The 20002-nt window shown below is 38.9% G+C and overlaps 3 protein-coding genes across 10 annotated transcripts; 1 reads left to right on the forward strand and 2 right to left on the reverse strand.

Moving 5' to 3' along the window:
- Nucleotides 1-1065: 1065 nt before the first annotated feature.
- On the reverse strand, nucleotides 1066-6648 carry LOC135249203 (zinc finger protein 664-like). Of its 3 annotated transcripts, none has more exons than XM_064324585.1 (3): nucleotides 6501-6648; nucleotides 5214-5417; nucleotides 1066-4499 (listed from the first exon to the last, which is right to left on the reverse strand). In XM_064324585.1, exons 2-3 carry the CDS (start codon nucleotides 5401-5403, stop codon nucleotides 3205-3207), a joined length of 1485 nt encoding a protein of 494 aa, XP_064180655.1. In that variant the 5' UTR covers nucleotides 5404-5417; nucleotides 6501-6648; the 3' UTR covers nucleotides 1066-3204. The 3 variants fall into 3 exon arrangements, with proteins under 3 accessions (XP_064180655.1, XP_064180654.1, XP_064180652.1); XM_064324584.1 differs by having other exon boundaries at nucleotides 6087-6648; XM_064324582.1 differs by having other exon boundaries at nucleotides 6082-6648.
- Nucleotides 6649-7168: 520 nt separating this feature from the next.
- pkmyt1 (protein kinase, membrane associated tyrosine/threonine 1) lies at nucleotides 7169-14794 on the reverse strand. 4 transcript variants are annotated; one of them, XM_064324572.1, is made up of 8 exons: nucleotides 14687-14794; nucleotides 12496-13149; nucleotides 12095-12332; nucleotides 9550-9838; nucleotides 9193-9299; nucleotides 8882-9054; nucleotides 8542-8771; nucleotides 7169-7926 (listed from the first exon to the last, which is right to left on the reverse strand). In XM_064324572.1, the coding sequence occupies exons 2-8, from the start codon at nucleotides 12871-12873 to the stop codon at nucleotides 7527-7529; spliced, it is 1815 nt and encodes a 604-aa protein (XP_064180642.1). In that variant the 5' UTR covers nucleotides 12874-13149; nucleotides 14687-14794; the 3' UTR covers nucleotides 7169-7526. The 4 variants fall into 4 exon arrangements, with proteins under 4 accessions (XP_064180642.1, XP_064180641.1, XP_064180640.1 ...); XM_064324571.1 differs by lacking the exon at nucleotides 14687-14794 and adding an exon at nucleotides 14368-14646; XM_064324570.1 differs by lacking the exon at nucleotides 14687-14794 and adding an exon at nucleotides 14215-14646.
- LOC135249244 (elongin-B-like) lies at nucleotides 14754-19778 on the forward strand. Of its 3 annotated transcripts, none has more exons than XM_064324677.1 (4): nucleotides 14754-14890; nucleotides 16647-16781; nucleotides 17206-17314; nucleotides 18440-19778. In XM_064324677.1, the coding sequence occupies exons 1-4, from the start codon at nucleotides 14888-14890 to the stop codon at nucleotides 18550-18552; spliced, it is 360 nt and encodes a 119-aa protein (XP_064180747.1). In that variant the 5' UTR covers nucleotides 14754-14887; the 3' UTR covers nucleotides 18553-19778. The 3 variants fall into 3 exon arrangements, with proteins under 3 accessions (XP_064180747.1, XP_064180746.1, XP_064180748.1); XM_064324676.1 differs by lacking the exon at nucleotides 14754-14890 and adding an exon at nucleotides 14920-14987; XM_064324678.1 differs by lacking the exon at nucleotides 14754-14890 and adding an exon at nucleotides 15101-15121.
- The last annotated feature ends 224 nt before the right edge of the window (nucleotides 19779-20002 follow it).

Consider the following 20002-nt stretch of genomic DNA (forward strand, 5'->3'; position numbering starts at 1 on the left):
TTATTATTATTATTTGGTTGTTATTTTTCATAAAGGTTTGCATACTTGTGATAATGTGTTGCAATAACCAAGTTAACTGACCATAACATTGCGTCTCACAGTGCTCACAAAAATAAATCTGAAGCATGCATGGTCTAATAGCCTATAACAGCTCCATATTTGAAGGGGACTGGCAAAATATTCTCACATCTCGAAATAAAATATGTTGAGCCCGCAGTACAGCTGCATCTTCACCAAGAAACATTTATACGCATAGTCTTGAGTTTGTGTAAGCATAAGAACATTTTTACATCAGTTTCAAGTTTTGTAAATCTTAATTTGTGTGTCAATTTTCATATAAGATCAAATATGTTTTTATACTTACAAACATTTCATAAATGAGCCTCCTAAGGAGCTCAAAACCTGGACTCCTGAGCAATGAAAGAAGTAATAGTCTAATGAGTCATTTTTTACCTTTTTCTGTCCATATGGGTTAACATTGGAGAAAGCCAAAGGAAGCTTTCAGCCCACAGTGTCTGTTGCCAACTGGTAAATATGGCACTGGATCTCTAATTGAATGGGCAACCATCTCGTTAGAGACAATATGGCAAATGATGGCTCTGCATGGTCATATAACAGCCAAGGGATATGAAGCCATTTTACAAGACTAGGTGTATTCTATCACGTAAACACTGTTCCCTCATGATGTGCCCATATTCAAGATGCGACCCATACTCAGCAAATTCAAGAGTGGCTTCATGAACACCGAAATGAAGTCAAACTACTCCCATGACCCCCACAATCACACAGTTTTTATGGGAAAAATTCCATGGGTAGAATTTTATGGGTAGAATTCCACCTCCTTCATCCCTCAAAGAACTGGAGACTTTCCTTTTTGGAGTTTTGTCCAACATCCCACTATCCCAGATGGTTCAAAACTTGTCTGACAGCATTCATTGAAAGGCTGAAGCTGTTCTGAAGGCGAAGGATCGCCCTACTCCCTATTAGTTATTTGAAATTCATATATTGTAAGGAATTTTCATTATTTTATTGCATTATAGCCATACACCACACAACACAAATAAATGAGATAAGAACATTAATTAATTTTTCAAAATAATAATAATTAACCCTAAAATAAAGTCAAGCTACAGGTGTGGTTCATGGATTTTTGAAGCAACTAACATCCCAGCATGCATAAGATTGTGTATTAAATTCAAGAGAGGTCTGTTTGTTTATAATTATGGCTATCATGGCTGCAAAAGGAGAGCTCTCATCAGCTTAAGACAACTCAAATTAATGATATTTCATGAGAAACCGTGTCTACGGTCATGTCATCATGGAACACCAGGGGAAAGACAAGATGCCAGTAAAGTGCAGTGAATGGAAGCTAATACTTCAGGATCATGTCTATGCATTCATTCAGGTGCAAGGGGGAAAAAGGCAAGCGATGACTGTTTAACAGTGGTGGCCCAACGCCCAACAATTTTGTTTACTACATGTTCTTTTATTTTTACAATTAGGCTTTTTCCTGTTACATAGCAGACCTAGGTCAAATATATATTTGTTTTGGATTCAAATACATTTCTACACTTTACTGATCTTGTCTGGTGTGTTGGAACCAATTAAATACTCTCAAAAAGTGCAAACCCCACCTTCTGGTCAGACTGGCAGGCTCAATTACATCAGGAAAGATCAATGGAGCACAGAAATGTATTTGAATCTAAAACAAATACGCATTTGACCCAGGTCTGTTACACAGCAATGCAGTTTCTATAGACAAGAAAGGTACAGTGAATTATACAACTTAACTAAATATCTTAAAGTATAGTTCTGTAACATATGTTTGCAGAGAAGGAATCTCTTTGTTACTATTCACATTATTGATCACATGGAATACAACAAAATTCAACCAACAAAAAATAGTACAGGGGTTAACAACATAAGCGCCAAATACTGATGACTCAGAAAACTGAAACACCATGTATTGTACAGTATACAGAGGTTACATGCACAGGCTTAATTTTATAAAATAAATACAGCATGCAGTTAAAACCACTTGCCCAGCTTGTTTATGTAAGTTACATGTTCGGCAAAAAGTACACATTTTTGTTCTTGTAGTTTGCATTAGTTTTCATGGTAAAATGATCCAGAGAATTCCCTTTCAGTTTATTTTAGGTATCCTAGTTAAATTTTAGTTGTTTTCGGAACCTTTATTTATGCTAAATAATTTGGTATTTGTTATGGATGCATGGATGGATGCTTTAGAAACCAATGTTGTCAAATGAAGCTGGTAAATGCAGGTCTCTTGTAAAGACTACAATGAACAGAAATGAAACATAGCATAATAAAACAATCTTTGGAATACTTTATAAAGCATACTTTTGGTTTCCAGAACAAAACCTGATGAGAGTGATCCTTAAAGGGATAGTCAAACTTTTTAGAAAATTCGGGTTTTGGTTATCGTACCCATTGTTAAGATCGATACCAATTTCATCCCTGCATGTCCAGTACAAAAATATTAACCAATATCTATGGACTGCATGCTAACTGTGCTACCACAATGGCTGCATATGGGAAGGAACGTTAGCTGTGCTAAGCTAAGTAACGGTAATACAAGCGTGAGTTAGGCATTGCCAGGTATGTGCATCACAGACTGTGAACTTGTGCTGGCTGCCACTGCCGTTCTCACTGCATAGTACTGCATAACTGCCAACCCCAAACTCATTCTTCAAGTGGCAACTGCACATCTACTAATCACAGTGCCCAGAGGATGGATACATGGTTATTTGTCAATTATAGTACTAAACTTAACTTCCTCTAAAACAACTAAGATATCATTTTTGTTTCTATTTTCACTCATTATAAATATGGAAGATGCAGCTTTTGGAGAAGCAGGAAGGTGTATTTGTCACTAGCCAGAAAAGCTACCATTGCTACGGTCTACAGCCATTTATAGTGGTAACACAGGTACATGCAGCCTGTAGATATTGTCTCAAATTTTTGTACTGTATGCATTGGGATAAAATTGGTATCAATCACCCAACTATGGGTAAAACAGCAGAAAAGTGAATTTGGACTATCCATTTAACACAACAGGACTTTATAGAAGTTTGAAATTCAACTTTATGACCACCTATTTTTATGCTGCACTGTACTCATCGTCATTTGACATGATTTAATGGGACTTTCTTTAGGTACAGCCCGTGACACTAGAATATAAAATTACAGAGTTTGACCAATGTGAATTTGCTGATGTTTTTTAAGGTGACACAACTGACTGAAGCTTTTGCCACATTGATGACAGCAGTATGGCTTCTCCCCTGTGTGATATCGCTGATGTATTTTAAGGTATCTTGACTGACTGAAAGTCTTTCCACAAATGGAACAGCAGTATGGTCGTTCACCTGTGTGAGACCTAAGGTGCACTTTGAGATTTTCTGGCAAGTTAAAACTTTTCCCACACTGGGTACAACTGTGTGGTTTTTCTACCATATGAGATTGTTGATGTCGCTTCAGTGATCCTGGAACACCAAATCTCTTCCCACAATGAGCACATCCATAAGGCTTTTCTCCAGAATGAACGCGTAGATGTGCTTTAAGATGACACGACTGAATGTACCTCTTCCCACAAAGAGTACACTGATGACGTTTCTCTCCAGTATGATTTTGTTCGTGAATTTTTAGATGTGCTGATTGATAGAAATGCTTTCCACATTGAGTGCATCCATATGGTTTCTCTCCTGTGTGATACCGTTGGTGTATTTGAAGGTGTCCTGACTGACTGAAGCTCTTCCCACATAATGTGCAATTATATGGTTTTTCCCCTGTATGAATTCTTTGGTGAAGTTTTAGTTGCCATATTTGATAAAAACTTTTCCCACATTCAGGACAATGGTGTGATTTCTCAGAAGTATGATAACGTTGGTGCCTCTTAAAAGCTCCAGCCTCGATAAAACTTTTACCACACTGAGTGCAAATGTATTGCTCCTCATTCAAATGGTATTCTTTATGTTTATCTGAATTTACAGCAGGTTTGTAACTGGAATGAGCTGTTGTACAGATTTTTAACTGACTTTCATCTTGATGATCTGGTGGAGTAAGCTGCACTTCATCAGTTTCTGCTTTCATTTGGTTAGGCCATATAGTGGGTACAGAGCTGACCTCTGTAGGTTCAACAGCCTGCATCTCAAAAAGTTCTGCCGTGCAAAATGACTTATCATCAGGGTCACTCTTCACATATTCAGGCATAAAATTTGGTGAGGCTGAACCAGAATTTCCAGATGCACATCTAGGCTGGAGTGTATTAAAACCTGATGTAAAATGTATTTTCTCTGTGGAATGGACAGACTCCAGTCCACTGCCCTCCTCTTCTCTCTGCCTGCTTCTGTAGTCCTCCATGAACTCCTGTTTCTGCTCAGTTGGTATGAGCTCTGTGTCCTGCCTCAATCTGGAGGTCCATTGCTGCTCTTTGAGAGACTTTCCCCCATTATCAGGAAGAAAGGTGAACTCTACAGCACCTAATATAATGACAAAACAAAACAGCCAATGATAAAATCTTCATAATGTGGCAACAGTAGACCCAGATTCCAGTAACATTCAATTTATTACATTATATTGATAACCCTCTTGTGCAGGTCTTTTTCTCAAATCCTCATTTTTTACTGTGTTGGGGAAACTAGTCTTAAAGCTTAGTTATGCAAACTACAAATAAATTCACACTGAAAGTAGTTTAACTATAACAAAGCTACCCTAAAGAGAAATGTAGATTAAAAAACTACAATTACTCAAAAAATGTAGTTCAAACTACTTTGAAAAAAAATATCAGAAAATGACTATCATGTTCCCCAGACATGACGCATGTGTGAGCAATGCTTTCTTTTTGCACACAGGGAAAACCAGCAATGTGTGGCAATTGGAAGTTGACCATTGGCAACTATATTGGAGCAAAGTGCTTTGCACCAACCAGGCTTAGAAGGAAGAGGGAGAGAGGAGGTGGTATTTGGTCAAAGAGGTTTGGGAAAACAATATTTTGGGCCAAAAGTCGTTGACAGCTCCTGTAATTAACTACACCTCAAAATGACAAAAAAAGTTATTTCTCCAGCTTTACTATTTGAATTCAGTAATAAATAAACAATAAATAAATTTAACCTGCAATTTTTTTCTTTCACAGATTGTATTACTTCTGGTTTACCAATAACCCAATGTACTTACTCCAGATCTTCAACACTAACCTGTGCTCAGTGTCTTCACCTCATACCCTAACTCCAGCAACTTCGATCTCATACTCTCATTCTCCCGCTCTGTTAGGGCAGTTTCTTGTTGGTAGTCTGACACCGTTTCGCCCACTACCTCCAGTATCTCCTGTACAGCCACCGTCAACAGTTTGTCGACACGGGCATTCAGGCGCTCCATTTTTGACATTTTAAACAATCTCCCTTGAAAACACAAAAGATTGACACAATATATTGTTATACATTACAGTAACACCGAGTGATTTGAATAATGTCATAATGCAATGTTATTAGCATTACATTTAGGATGCTTAAGCTCTCAAGCGCCATGATGAGAGCCTGAAAAAGCTAACCCTACACAGTTGTAACGTAACCTGCTGTGTTTGGTTATTGGTAACGTAATCACATATACGCGGTGACTTTTTGACCGCGTTTAGATCAAATCCATCATTGTAAGTTAGCTATAATTCCATAATTAGTGGAATGTAAGGTTCGTGTAATTTATCTCATTGCGTTACAGTCTCGTTACACGTTTCGACCTACCTCTGTTAATTACACGTTAACGTTTGGCAACGAATGTTTTTCACACAACAATATTGCATAGCCTAACCATTCTACCTAACGTTAGCGTTGTTAAATATTCTGCCAGCTTGTTCTGTCTAGCAAGAGGAAGCTAGATTCTCAAAGAAAACATCCATCTGATTCCAGCAATTGTTGTGACAGTGTTCGTACTCGTAGCACACAGCTAATTCCACGGCGAATTTTGTAACGGATAAATCTAGTTTGATTGTAACATTGTGTAACTACGGCTCACTAATATCATCACTATTGCAATAGCCAAGACAATAACAAAAAATCTGGGCTGTACCGTGCCTCTCGTTTTGCAGTTTTGCTTCTCTTCAGTGGTCTTTAAGATGGACAGTTGCTAGCGGTAGTAACTGTCCCCAGTTAAATACAACCAACACGATAAATGTATGCAGCAGCCAGATTCCTCAGGTACACCCGTGGCCATTCCACTTTAGGCCAGCGTTACTATGTAACCATCAGTTACTGTAGAGTGAAAATTCTCACTGTCAAAATAGCCTGCACAGCAGCCCACTACTGGATAGTTCACGGTTCTGCATTCGCATTAGAAAAGCAGGCCCAACGAAAACTTGTCAACTCGCTGTCGATTAGTCCCGAGGCCTTAAAACGTAAATTCATCCCCATTGAAAGTTTCTAGACGCGTCAAACAATTTGTAAAAGTGATACAGTGGTACAGTAGACTGTGAGGAAAATGTATTCTACGCTGTCAAATGGAGTGATCAAGCTCGGGGTGCTAGCCTTTCCCGTAGTCCTGGCACACGTCTGAACGGTAGGCTACGTTGTCGTAAAATTGTAGACATTATCCATTGACAAATGTATCATGATCCATAAATAAGAGACAAGTCACAATGTGTTTCACTATCTGCAAACAACTTAACTTATGTGTTGTAAATAGTTATTTTTAAAACGACTGCATTTATTTGTAAAAATACATATTCGTGAATAGCCGATTTGCATATACCGCACATTTTGTAAACCAAATGTTTCTAATTTCCACGTGTATTTTAGTGCTATAAAAAAATGCCACCCACCACCCGCTAATTTGTTCCTAGTATAAAGGTGATGTGAAGACAAGTCAATGCGTTCAGACCACAAAGAGGATGTAAATGAGCTTTCAGTTTAATACCTTAAGCATTAATTCCAGCTAAAATCCAATTCCTTCAGTTGAATTCCTCATTTGTTTGTAATACAAAATAAAATTTCTATGGTGGTATGAATGAAAACATGAAAATGAATGTTAGTAATAATATTCCCCATTTATTAAATCTGGAAGGTACTTCTGGAATATCAGAAATTGTATTTCAGTTTTGTGTTAACAGCAGACAACCGTAATATCAATGTTTAAAGGCTTTTAGAATAAGAGGCACAGATGCTTAAACGATTCATTTTATTTCACAGGCAGTCATAGAATACAACACATGGAATACAGTAATTTCTCAACAGCAGTGAACATCCCCTTTCACTGTTCTTCATTAGCATGGTAGAACATGACAAGTGCCTAAGACCAAATGTGAGCGCTCAATTTGAAGCACATACTCTCCTTGTACCGAAAGTGTTCTGAAGCAGAGTAAAACAGTAGTTTACTCAAAGAAGTTAAGTTAGAAACACAAAATGAATATACCACCAAAAATGCATTAAACAATAGGTATAGTATCCCATTCCAAATGTCTTCTCATTCTTTAAGTGCAGTGGTTCCTCAGCATGGACGGTGTGTATATGGTCCTGCCCTCAGGACTGTCCTTCCAGTGCGGTCTCATCAAACAGGCCGAGGAGGTTCTTGGGCTCAAACGTGGGTCGCAAGCAAGGCTCAGGTCTGATCCAGTTTAGGACCGGACTATGAGTCTGAGTGGCTGTCGGCTGCTGATTCTCTGTTTTGGCAGAATTATGTGCACTAGAGGGTGTCAAAGTATGTGCTTTAATTCCTGTGTCTACTAGCCTTTGATCAGAAGTGGCTACTTGATCATGTTTCAATCTACTTGTGTGTGTGCTAGTGGGAGTGTGTGTGAGACTATGGCTATGTGTGTAGCTATGTGTGGGAGTGTGAGTGGGACATGGACTGTGGTGAGAGTCAGTATGAGTTTTTGGATGAGGGGTGGAAGTGCCACTCACAAATATCGGAGATTTCGATCTGATGAGAATGAGAAAAACAAGTAATATTATTAGTCAGGCTAAACAGAAGAGGTTTTATCAAGGATGGCTTCAATTTATGTGTACAACCTAATAAAGGAAGTAAAGCACCATTTCAATGCCTTGACAAAGTTGGTAGAGATTACTGTTACATGCAAATAATAAATACACAAAATGACAAACTGAAATTGTTACTGGATTAGGTTATCATAATCCATTTGAATTTTGGAAGTATTGAAGTTCTAAGGAATTATCAGTTAGGGGGTTTCTCCCTTAGTACTGTAACAACCATAGTCAATTCAAAAAAAAACTTACATGAACAGCCCTACCGGATATGCAACCCATTACTGTACAAACACTCTCATAAGAAACAACTATCTAACCAGTTATACACATATACTATTAACACTAATCTTTATCCCACAGAAAAAGACATTTGAAAAAAAAAAAAACACACAAAAAAACATTGCAACACAGTGGATTCATATTATGCTGTGGAGACATGGGCTATTAGAGAATATATGTACATACATAATCTAGATGCTTCTGCACTTAGCAAGAAACACACACGAGAAACACAGCAAGACAGAAACAAAGCCATCATTCAGTGCCTTACCTATGAGGGAGGGTGGGAGAGTAATCTGGTCCCATTTCTTCTGGAAAAAACACCACATCTTCCGCTAGGCTCTCTGTGTCATTGTATGAGAAGCTAAAAGGAGGGGTGCTGCAGTCCCCATCTTTTTCCCAGCTATCTCTGGGAGGGGTGCAAGGCACGGAAGGTGCCCGGGCAGTGAGGAATGGGAGGCGGACAGAAGCCAGGAGCCCCCTTGCTGTTGACAACACCGTCTGAGCAGAGAATACTTAGTTAATATCTACGACAATGTTGCCAGGACAGCAATACATCATCATTAGATGCTGATTTCATAAAGATTTAATAAAAGGTCGGGTGATTTTACCTGACAGAGGGAGAACAGGAATAGCAGGGACTCGGTCAGTAGCAGAGAAACCTGCCGTCTCCACCTCTGTCTCCTCACCACTGGGAGAGCAAGAAGCTGAGGGACTGTGGCCCTCTTAGAGGGATCAGGAGACAACATCATCCTCAACACTGACTGAAGGTCACCGGACAGACCTGACACGGACAAAGACGCAAATGTGTTGGGCAATATATAATCAGACCATTTTCGACTGCATGACTGCTAAAAGAGCAGATGCATAAAACAACGTGTGGAGAAATAAAAGGTGGGCACAAACACACAAGCCTCATTACCATTCACAAACTCAGAGGGCAGGCTTCCCTGTCTGAGCTGCTGCCAACCATCTCCCCCTTTCGGCACCTCCATATTACAGGCCAGCTCCAGAATAGACACACCTAGACTAAAATAGAAAGTAGATACCAAGACATTTACAATAGACAACTGGTTACAACTGTAGTTCATATAGACATAATAAGCACGTTCACTGACTGAACAACACTACTTTCTTAATCATTTCAGAAAATCATTTACATGCAAATTAAGAAAATCCCTTATCACTCAATACGCAGACACAAGTTGCACAGACACTGACAATTAACCTACAGTAAAATTAATACACTGGTTTCCATCTGGCTTGATTCCTTGCTTACCTGAAAACATCTGCAGCAGGAGTGTATTCTCCTCTCAGCAGTTCTGGGGCCATATATCTTGGATCTCCTTCCTGTCCTTCCTCTCTATCTTCCCTTTCTTTCCCCCCCGGCTGCCCTCTCCTGTCCCCCGTGAGCTCCAGCAGCAGCCCAAAGTCCCCCAGCTTCAGACGGCCCGACCGAGTCAGGAAGACGTTGGCAGGCTTGAGGTCCAGGTGGACAAAGCCCCGGGAGTGGAGGTGCTGCAAGGCGGACAGCAGGTCGCTCAGGTAGGCCCACGCCACCGACTCCTCTGTGGGTTAGAAAGGCAGTGACAGTAATGCGATAGATGCAGTCACGGCATGGCGGGTCTAAGGCTACGTTTACACTGCAGGTCCCCTATAACATGGTGGTTATGTTATGGTTATAACACCTATAATAATGCCATAGGTTACGTCAAGGCTATTCCATCATCCAAAACTACCGAAAAATCACAGAAAGCACCAAAAACCACAAAAATCGTGGAAATAGCAAATGGCCATTGATTCTGTTGAGACCCCGAATTATTCACTTTGATCGATCAAATTCTTAATGGCAAATAATCAATAATCTATTAACAAACCTAGTGACCCCTATTCAATATTGCTGGAAGCAACACAAGTGCATATTTCCCAGAACAAAGTTTAAACATTTAAAAAAAAAAAAAAAAATGTTCCATGGAGAAAACTATTGCTATTAAGGCATGTATTCATGCTTTTATTGTTTAAAAAATAATTTAACAGTCAATATCAAAGAAAGAAATCTTATGCAAGGCATATTATTAAATCTGCTATAGAAATGCATGGGTAGGATGCTGTTTGTTCAGTGCTGATGAAGCTAAATGGGAGGGGTAAACAAAACTAGATTCTTGTTATTTTAGTTTGGGGGTAGATCGTTTCATTAAAACTGCTTGGTTTGCCTTAACACACAGGTGTCAGAATCCAGTCCTGAAGGGCCACAGTGTCTGCTGTATTTCATCTTTTAAACTGTCCACACATTGCGTTCTCAAGGCCTTTCTTGGCTGCTGACTGAAAGGAAAGCACAAAAACCCACAAACACTGCAGCTCTCCAGGACTGGAGTTGGACACCCATGCAAGAGTGGAAAAAATACCACAAATGTAGACTCACAAATTTGGTTTTACAATATATACAGTATTTTCAGCTAGCTCAAATGGGTAAAATAAATGAACGATTACAAAGAATTTTCCAATTCCATAATTCTAATGTACCCCATTCCTAAACAGTGCACACACTGCAACTATACTGTGACAGCTAACAATGAGTAGCCAATTTTTTTGTTGCATAAACTAATTGGAATTGGCGTAAATGGCAAGTTTTTTATCAAGCTCTACAGTCACTTAACAGAGCTCCAGAGGCTTAAGTTAGGAAAAATCATTTTATTACCAATTGGTTTCCCACAATACTGGGGGTTAAGCAGCTTCCTACACTATTTGCAGTTCACAATGACCTTGTGAATTCTATCAAACAGCAATGTGGACGATATTGTTTGACTGCCAGAGACTGAAGAACATCTACAATAGATGCTTTCTGTTGTAAGTAACTGGTGTAAAAAGTGGCGACTCTTTATAAATGATAAGAAATTGAAAATAATGATTTATAGAATTCTATTACAGTCCATAAGCAAGTTTCAGTTCAGTTTTCAGGATAAATTCTTAAACACTTATAAGAACTATAAAAGTTATAATAAATATCTTGGTTTCAGATTAACACAAACTTTGTTAAAGGCACTATAGTGCTCTGTGAATCTGCTGGCAGGCTTATAGGGGGAGGCTAAACAAGTTCTAGGAGCTATGGGTTTCTACACCAAACTCGATCAAGCCTGTGTATGCCCAGTATTGGACTATTCTGCAGGAGTTTCGGGTTATAAAGTTCACATGGGATTTGAACCGGTTAATGATAGAGCTATTAGATACTTTTTTGGGAGAAAACAAATTTGCCCCAACCCTATCCATTGCATGTGACATGGGATGGGAAACTTGGGAAGTATGCTGGAAAAATTCTATTTAATATTAATTTTTTTTTATTTTGTCCATAAATTTCAATTACTGTTAGTGAATTTAAGTTTGAAAGGCACACCAGTCTGAAATTCATTATATTCATCCTTATCGTGACCAATCAGTGCTCCACAAAGTTATGCCAAAGTGGCTGCCACCTTCACATTTTTCACAAAAATGGGTACATAGGATTATCTCATGCTTCACATTTTTGCCAAAAACATCTTAGGAACCCCTCTAAAGTTATCCCAAGCCCCAGGTTGGGAACCACTACCATATAACATGGTCTAATATTTGAACAATCACAGCTGTCAATGTTTGATAGTGGAATGACATGTCAATTGTTTCAACACCATTATAGTGAAGTATTTTCCACGAGGACGAACAAGGTCCGCCCATATATTTTTTCACCATTTTCAACATTGCAGTGGTACCCAGCTCATTAGTGCCCATGCAAATATTATCATTATAATTGTTGTTATTATAACTTGTCACTACAGATATCTGTAACTTGCCTGGGTTATGTGGCTGGGCTTCAGTGTGGATCAATAGGCTTGTACAGCATAGCTCCGTTTGGATGTAAAGATGACCTCTCTCCTCCCAGGCAGCCTTGAAACCCAGGATGTGAGGATGGGGACATAAGCGCTCATGGTTCCTGGCCTCCCTGACACTTCTCTGCCGGTCTCTATCACCTCGGAAACGCTGGACTGAGCGCTTGATTGCATAATGCTGTCCATCCTGGAGACTGAGGACCTACGATGACAAGAACGACGAGAAATCCGATACATGAAGGAAAAATTTAACAAGGAAAATCTAAGGAAATAGCTCTGGGATTTTATTGTGCCATCTGTCCCTCAGAGGGAGTAATGTACATCACCTGAGCAATACAGTCCTGTTCATTTGCCATGCTACTTACCTTATACACTTCACCAAAGGAGCCCCTCCCCAGCAAGCCAAGGTTGATGAAACACTGGCTGAAGAAGGACTGGGATTTGCAAGGATCATAAAGTGATGGAGGAGGGGGAGGCTGGGTAAAGGAACAGGAGAGGGGTGTCCAGGGGGATGGAGACTGATGGGGAAAGACTCGACTGAGAGGGGGGCAGCCCTTAGATGGAGGGCGGGGGGGTAGAGACTGTGAGAGCAGTGGAGGAGGAGAAAGAGACGAGGAAGAAGTGGAGTGTGAGGAGAAAGGAAGGCGTCTTTTTTTGATGGAGAAAGGTTGCTGGGCTTGAGCAAAATGTGCTGGAAGAGGAAGAGGTGTGGTGGCATGTTTAGCATCCTGGGACAACGACATAGCCAGAAGGTGGTGTAGATGAAGCACAAAAAAGTATAATCAGGCTGGAAATGGAGATGGGTGAGGGAGAGGAGAAAGAGAAGAATAGTAAAACAACTATTAAATAGAGATATATAGTTCATGGAAAAAATAGTAATAAAAACAGGAGACAAGAGTGGGAGACAGATGATGAAAGTAGATGTGAATCTTGGTGTGTTTGGGCTTATTTAACAGATGAAGGCACAGAAACCCCAGTCCACCTTTTTTCCCAATCACATGCTGTTGCATAGAAAAAGCCTGTGAAACAGAGAAGCACGCATTAACCAGTTGGATGATGTACAGTATAACAACTGAAAACATATACTCATTCAACCTAAAATTATAAATCTGTGTAATTTAAATGACAACAGGTTTAATCTTATTATATAACCATTACATTAATTAAATACTGTCAACGAAGGAAGGCTACTATTAAGTTAGGTTACTTAGCGTTCTGCCTATCAACTTTGCTGCCGATACATAAGATTTACGTTTTCTTACAACTTCTCTCGTTTTGGCAAACGGCAGCACACAGCTTAAGGTACAGTGGTAATTGTGCAACGGTCGTCAAAGTGCTTTACGTTACAAAAAATACAAACAATAAAATAAAAACCTCTTCGCAGCACGTTAACTACCAAGAAGTAATCTACTGTCCTAGCCGTCTTGGTCTCTGACTCATGTTAACTAGTAGAATTCCAACGACATGCATGTTATGTATCGACAGTTGCATATTAAAACTGTTTATCCATAGTTATAAGTTACTAGCAATACTAAACAGGTTACTTCGCCGGATAAGGTAGCTAGAAAATATTCATACCAGTAACGTTAGGCTACAAATCACTCCCCTCACTAACGTTAACACAAGGACTCGCTTGCTATACAGTTTTTTAGACAAATTGGCCATCTACATAGTTTAGCTCAATTTAACCAAATTAATTACCTATAATATTGCAGAAAATCTAGCTAGCTGTCAACGACCTAGTTTGAAAATGACAGCACCGGCAGCAGCATTCGACCAGCGTTATAGCTATCGTATGTCCGTATGCTATGTAGCAGGCAGTCAAATAAGTACGTCACTTGATAATACGAAAATACAGATAAAACTGCTAATTGGCTCGGAATAAAAAAGATACACGTAGGTAAACATTACTAGATAGACTGCATTTAAAACAATAAAAATAGTTCAGAAGTGACTTAAACATTTTAAACTTACTTCTTAGGTGAGGTATTTCTTTCCCGCGAATCTGCGTTCAAATTTCGATCGAAAATGCACCAGTTAACGTCATGCTTGATATATTATATATACCTTCCTTCCATACACACCTTCCCCGCGCTTCTCTCCTGCAGTAACCTTATTCAAAGCTTTCCAGCCTCGCGCCAAAAAACGAACATTTCCCCGGTTACAACGCAAGCATTACCCTCTGTTTTGGAATATTACATTAGACCACGCCCATATAATTATAATGTTTTCCTTACCTCTCCCTCACAATAAATGGCACTTTAAAAGTATGCAACTGAAGAGCGCAAAATAAGTTTTGGTTCTGCTGGGTGAACGAAACATTAAACGAGAATTTCAGCACTTTTTTCGACAGCTGATTTGATCTCATCTTCCTGGTCTTTTTGGCTTCCGCCTCACATTTTGAGCACTATTAACAGGAAATTAGATTTATTCAATAAAATGATACAGGTTAAATGAGCAATTAAACGAGAATTTTGTGTTGTAATTCGAACGAGTTACACATAGTATTGCTTTAATGGCTAAAAAGTCTGTATATTTATATTTATATATAAATACCTTACAAGTCACGTATTTGCGAAATATTAAAAACGTTATATTTCTGTGGACACAAATGGCAAAATAACCTGTAGTTGCGCTGCCAGGACCACTTTGATCTAGCTACTTGTATCTATGGTTGTTGGGGGAGGGGAAAGAATTGTTTTGAGAATCGCTGTGTAGTGTGGGATAGCGGCGGAGTTATCGCAACCGACCGAGAAAATGGTGAGTGGGTAATGAACAGAAACAGGCAACGCCAGATCAATATGTGTTTCTTTGTTTGACTTCATTTGTCAGATGTCGTTATCAGTTCGATATGAGAGGAAGAGTTTTTAATATGAAAATATATTAACAAATCGACAGGGTGTAATGACAAGGAACGTTTCGAATGGACCCCTTTGTTTTCTTAGCTACAAGCTTGCTTAGGATCTTAACCAAAGGAAGCTGTTTGTTATGGTGTGTCGTTATTGTGCATCCGTGCTGCAGACTGATTAGTGATGCACGACATACAGAGAGCTTGCTACTTTTATTAAAAAGAGATGCCATATATTATTAGCTAAATGACTACATTTTGTTACTAGACTTGGTGTGTAATTTCAGCACCCACAAAACATTTGCTAGCAAGTAGCTAGAGATAAATGTAAGACTGAGACGGAAGAGGATATTAACAGCTGGCTAAACATCCGAGTAACTAGGTTTTTCTGTTAAATTTACCTACTGTTTATTTTTTAGGCATTCGCTTGCTGGTGAGGTAGGTAGCTACGACAGGTAGCTACGATTCCACGTTAGGTTAGCGAATCCAGCGTGTTACCAAGTTGTAGTTCCTCAACGTGTTTCGGTCGCGCGTAATAGTCTAGTCTAGGTAGCAGGGGACAGACTAAAAGTTTCGTTAAGTACTGCAAAAGGAACACGATAATCGAAAATAACGTTACTGTAGCCAGATAACGGTAGTTGTGAACCGTCAAGATAATTTAGCCAATTTTGGCTGCAGGTGCAAATTTATAACGCGATACATGATGGTTGGCTAGTGAACTAAATATTGATAAATTTAATTTTAACTGCATCTGGAAACGAAGGTATAGTCGTCGACATGGTTGTCAGATGGATCACTGTAACACGTAGTGGCATAGCTGAGTGACGTTAGCTGAATAACCAAGGCCGCAGTTCTAGACGCAGTGCTGTTATGAGTTTTTGCCGTTTTTGCGGCAGTCAACATATTTCATGTGGCGTGGAAGTCACTGGTAGCTAAACATCTTCGGATTATTTCACTGGCAATATCTGTGCCTTCTGGTATTATGGGTACTGTATAAACATGTATAAAAATATGTATAAAATCTGTTTTTACTGAACAATGTTATTGCTTTTAGCAACAAGTGCCTTTTAGCTCCTGATCCTTGTATGTCTGTTTTTTTATTATTATATATTTTTATTTTTTATTTTTTTATTTTCTTTGGTATGTTTTTGATATGAAACTTTTATTTTCCTGCTGCCATCTTGACCAGGACTCACTGGCAGAAGAGATATTGTATCTCAATGGGACCTTCCTGGTTAAATGAAGGATAATAAAATAAAATAAAATAAAACTGTATTATTGGCTGGTTAGTGGAATGGCTGTCCATGTAATTGCTAGTAGAATGTAATTTAAAGTTATCTTCGGGTAAGACCTATGTATCGTCTACATATATCCTTTAAAATATATATGTTTTCATTTCATTCATTCATTCTTTCATTAAGAAAACATTTAATCTTGGCAGCATTGGCTTTTGGTTAGCTACTAACAGCCTCACATTCCTAACCAAATTTCAACAGAAGATTCATTAGACAAGTGACACAATTCTAATTTAAGTAAAATAATGCATTTTCAGAAAAGTGTCGGGGCTACCGAGATAATATGTTGGTACTTTGTTCTTCCACCATTGAAGTTCAGCCCTGTATGGTCAGTTTGCATTGCTTTAACTGTACATGCATTCTTCACACTTAGGATGTGTTTCTCATGATTCGGCGCCACAAAACAACCATCTTCACTGATGCCAAGGAGTCCACCACTGTTTATGAGCTGAAGCGCATTGTGGAAGGGATCCTGAAAAGGGCACCAGAGGAGCAGAGACTCTTCAAGGTATATGCAGGTATCAGTCTGATATTGTGAAGACTATAGGGGAAGGAGAGGGTGCGACTTGGCTTTGTACATGACCTGATACTGTGGTCTGCCTGTACCAGCTGAATGTGTTGCGCAGGCCTGTTCTGTATTGACTGTACTTCTAAACTGGTGGGGTGCTGAAGGAAAAGAAGCAGTGGCTCGTGGAATGCATTTTAGAGGATGCAGTATGTGCCTTCTCAAACTGGCCAAGGAGGCTGCAGTAATGTGACTTACTTGGGTAGTTTGGCATTCCATATTGGGCAAAAAAGAAAACATAAAAATATGTGGTTCTATAAAAATGTGGACTAAAATAAAAATATGGGGATAGAAATATGTCCAATAAAATGTTCTGTGACAGAAGTCATTAATTGATTGGTATGTGCTTTAAACATCTTATTTTCAGGATGATCAGTTGTTAGAGGACAGTAAGACTCTTGGAGACTGTGGGTTCACTAATCAGACAGCAAGACCTCAGGCCCCGGCCACTGTTGGCCTAGCTTTTCGCATCAATGGTGAGTTTAGCTATTTATCTGTTTAGTAAATTTAATCTTTGTGCAGACAGTAGATATGTATGACAGGATCATTCTTGTAATTTCTATTATACTGCTTGTACATATCCCTGATATACTCCTGATAACAACAAATAATGTGAGGTTATTATTTGTTATCAGTTTTCTTTTTTTTTCCTAGTCTATTTATTAAAGAAAATATCTTTTAATGTACAATTCATTCATATTGTTTGTGTATGTATTAGGGATGTGTAAAAATGTCCCTATCTGTATCTGTTCAATGAACACAATTAGAATGATCCATATCTGTGTATTCAGCTAGAAAATGATAAGTGGGCTTGGCTGTAAACATGGGAAAATCCACTTTTCTAGCCTAATGCACAATGTCACTGCTGCTGTTCTGTTTTTAAGTATCAAACACCTGATTTAACACTGATATATCATTGATCATTACGTATAATAACATTATTTCTTTTTCATTCTTTTTTGTGCTTAGTTGAGTGATTAAATTGGTTAGAGAAATAAATAGACTGGAGCATGAGGAAAAGTTGGCTGAATTTTTAATTTGTGACACTGGCAGTCAAATTCAAGTACATTTTAATTTTTTTACTGAAGATGCCTGTGGGTTCTTCGGGATTGTTCCAGCACAGATTATCCCCTGGATACTAGAGCTGGGCATTAAACCTTAACAACAATTATGGAATGTTTTTTGAGGGCAATAACAGTCATGGCCACCATGCTTTCTTTACATGTTTTTTCCTGTAATCATACTGGATGCAGTAGTGAACCTCAGCACTTCATAAGCCATGCAAAATAATGCTCTTTCTACAAGAGGTTGATATGACTGCCAGTCCAGAAGCAGTAGAATTTCTTTTTTTTCTTTCTTTTTTTAAAATAATGTAACATCATCCTCTGGGCATCAGCACTGTGATGAAGCATTTAGACGGTGTGTCTTCTCACTGCTTGTTTCTCAAAATGGTAGTAGAGCATACTGTTCCCATGTGACCTGCTTCATGTATGTCTTTAACTATTGTGCCTTTTACCAGTTTATTGGAGGAAGTTAGTTCATCAGTCATATTGAAATGATTTCTCCCTCTGAGTTTCTCCCTTTTTCCCTGCCTCTGTCAGATGAGGTGTTTGAGCAACTGCGGGTAGAACCATTCTCCAGCCCCCCTGAGCTCCCAGATGTAATGAAGCCCCAGGACTCTGGCAGCACTGCTAACGAGCAGGCCGTCCAGTGAGGAAAGAAAAGTGAGGAGGCATGGGTGGGGGTGGGGGTGGGGGTGGGGGAGACGGATGGGGGTGAGGAAGAACAAAGTCTGCAGGAAAAAAATGAAGAAACAGGAGGATGGGAAGGGATGTACATGGCAAAGTTATAAGAGGTTATTGAAAATTGTGGAAGATGGGAGTGATAAGCTGTATCTTTCACTTGGCTAAACTATCAATCCCTTATTACCCCAGAATAATAAGCAAACATGCATTCTATTAATACCTTTTCCCAGTCCACCTCAGCACACATTTAAATGCATGTTTAGATTTGCAGAAATTGACATGAAAACTGGCCTACTGCTATCAGTTATACAGGAGAAACAAGGAATAGGTTAAACAATTTACAGTAACATTTAAACTGATACGTCTAGTTTTTTGGGTAGGGTGACTAAATATGTAATGTGTTTTTGTGTGTTTGGTATTTTGGGGAGGATTGCAGTTATATTGTGTTACAATAATTATGATTATGCTTATTATTAGTAAGGATTATAATGATTTTACGGGAGAAATTACTGGGGGAGGGGCGTGTTGTGTGTGTTAGCCTACCTAGAGAAAATGTGCATGAAACTTAGAAATATTCACAAAACTGGATCGGGGACAGTTTCACACACAAGCAGTTGCAAAAAACGTTTCAAAGAAGATAACCATTTCAATGTAAAGCTCTGACATTTTACAGATTTTTCTTAAAGTTTGGTTTCCTGCTGTCTTCTATTGTCTTACACATTAGTTCTTCAACCTGGTCTTTGGAGTTCCCATGGGTGTATTATTTTGTTCCAAGTTCACTGTCCTTATTCAGAGAATTGGCATGGTCTTTATGTAACTGAAGCTTTTAAAATGTTTTAGTCCTTAAATTGTTGTCAACTAAAAACATGTTCAAAATTGATTCAGAATTTTTTTGTGCTCAAACCAAAGACACAATGTCAGTAAAACTTGTGTGACATTTAAAAAAAATATGTTTAGAAACTAGGTGGAACTCCTGGTCCAGATGGAGAACTGATGATATACAGTACGAATTGGGTAATTATCAGTTCTTTGTATCACATTTAACACTGACTGGCACAAACAGGCAGTCTGGAGATTGCTTTTGCTTTTCTCCCATGTATTCTGTGTCTTGTGACAGGACTTGAGTTTGACACCACAGTCCCGCAACAAAATCTGTAACTTTGTGAGCTGAATAAAGACTGCTTTTTCTTTTTCAGTCCCTTTGGGTGTTTTGTTGTGGCTTGGCTAGAATTGAGTGGACAACCCCTGTGTATGCTGAAGTGTATGCTGATTGTCATTCCAGCATCTTTGAATGAATGAAGGTTAAACATTAAAAAAAAGAGAGCATTAAGCTCCATAAATGTGTGCTGAAACAGATTTCAACTCCGTACCAGTTTGGCTTGTTACTAAATGGTTAACATTGACCAGTTTTCCACATTT

This window comes from Anguilla rostrata, chromosome 2, assembly GCF_018555375.3.
Source record: "Anguilla rostrata isolate EN2019 chromosome 2, ASM1855537v3, whole genome shotgun sequence".
Taxonomy (NCBI): domain Eukaryota; kingdom Metazoa; phylum Chordata; class Actinopteri; order Anguilliformes; family Anguillidae; genus Anguilla; species Anguilla rostrata.

Excerpts from the sequence above, each read along its gene's own strand:
- pkmyt1 (XM_064324572.1), bottom strand. The coding sequence starts at position 12,873 with ATGTCGTTGTCCCAGGATGCTAAACATGCCACCACACCTCTTCCTCTT. Across the intron at positions 8,772-8,881 it reads TCCTGTTCTCCCTCTGTCAG|ACGGTGTTGTCAACAGCAAG; the intron begins GTAAAATCACCC and ends TTCTCTGCTCAG. Across the intron at positions 7,927-8,541 it reads TCTCCCACCCTCCCTCATAG|ATCGAAATCTCCGATATTTG; the intron begins GTAAGGCACTGA and ends CATTCTCATCAG.
- LOC135249244 (XM_064324676.1), top strand. Across the intron at positions 16,782-17,205 it reads AGGAGCAGAGACTCTTCAAG|GATGATCAGTTGTTAGAGGA; the intron begins GTATATGCAGGT and ends TCTTATTTTCAG. Across the intron at positions 17,315-18,439 it reads CCTAGCTTTTCGCATCAATG|ATGAGGTGTTTGAGCAACTG; the intron begins GTGAGTTTAGCT and ends TGCCTCTGTCAG.
- LOC135249203 (XM_064324585.1), bottom strand. The coding sequence starts at position 5,403 with ATGTCAAAAATGGAGCGCCTGAATGCCCGTGTCGACAAACTGTTGACG. Across the intron at positions 4,500-5,213 it reads GGTGAAGACACTGAGCACAG|GTGCTGTAGAGTTCACCTTT; the intron begins GTTAGTGTTGAA and ends TCATTATATTAG.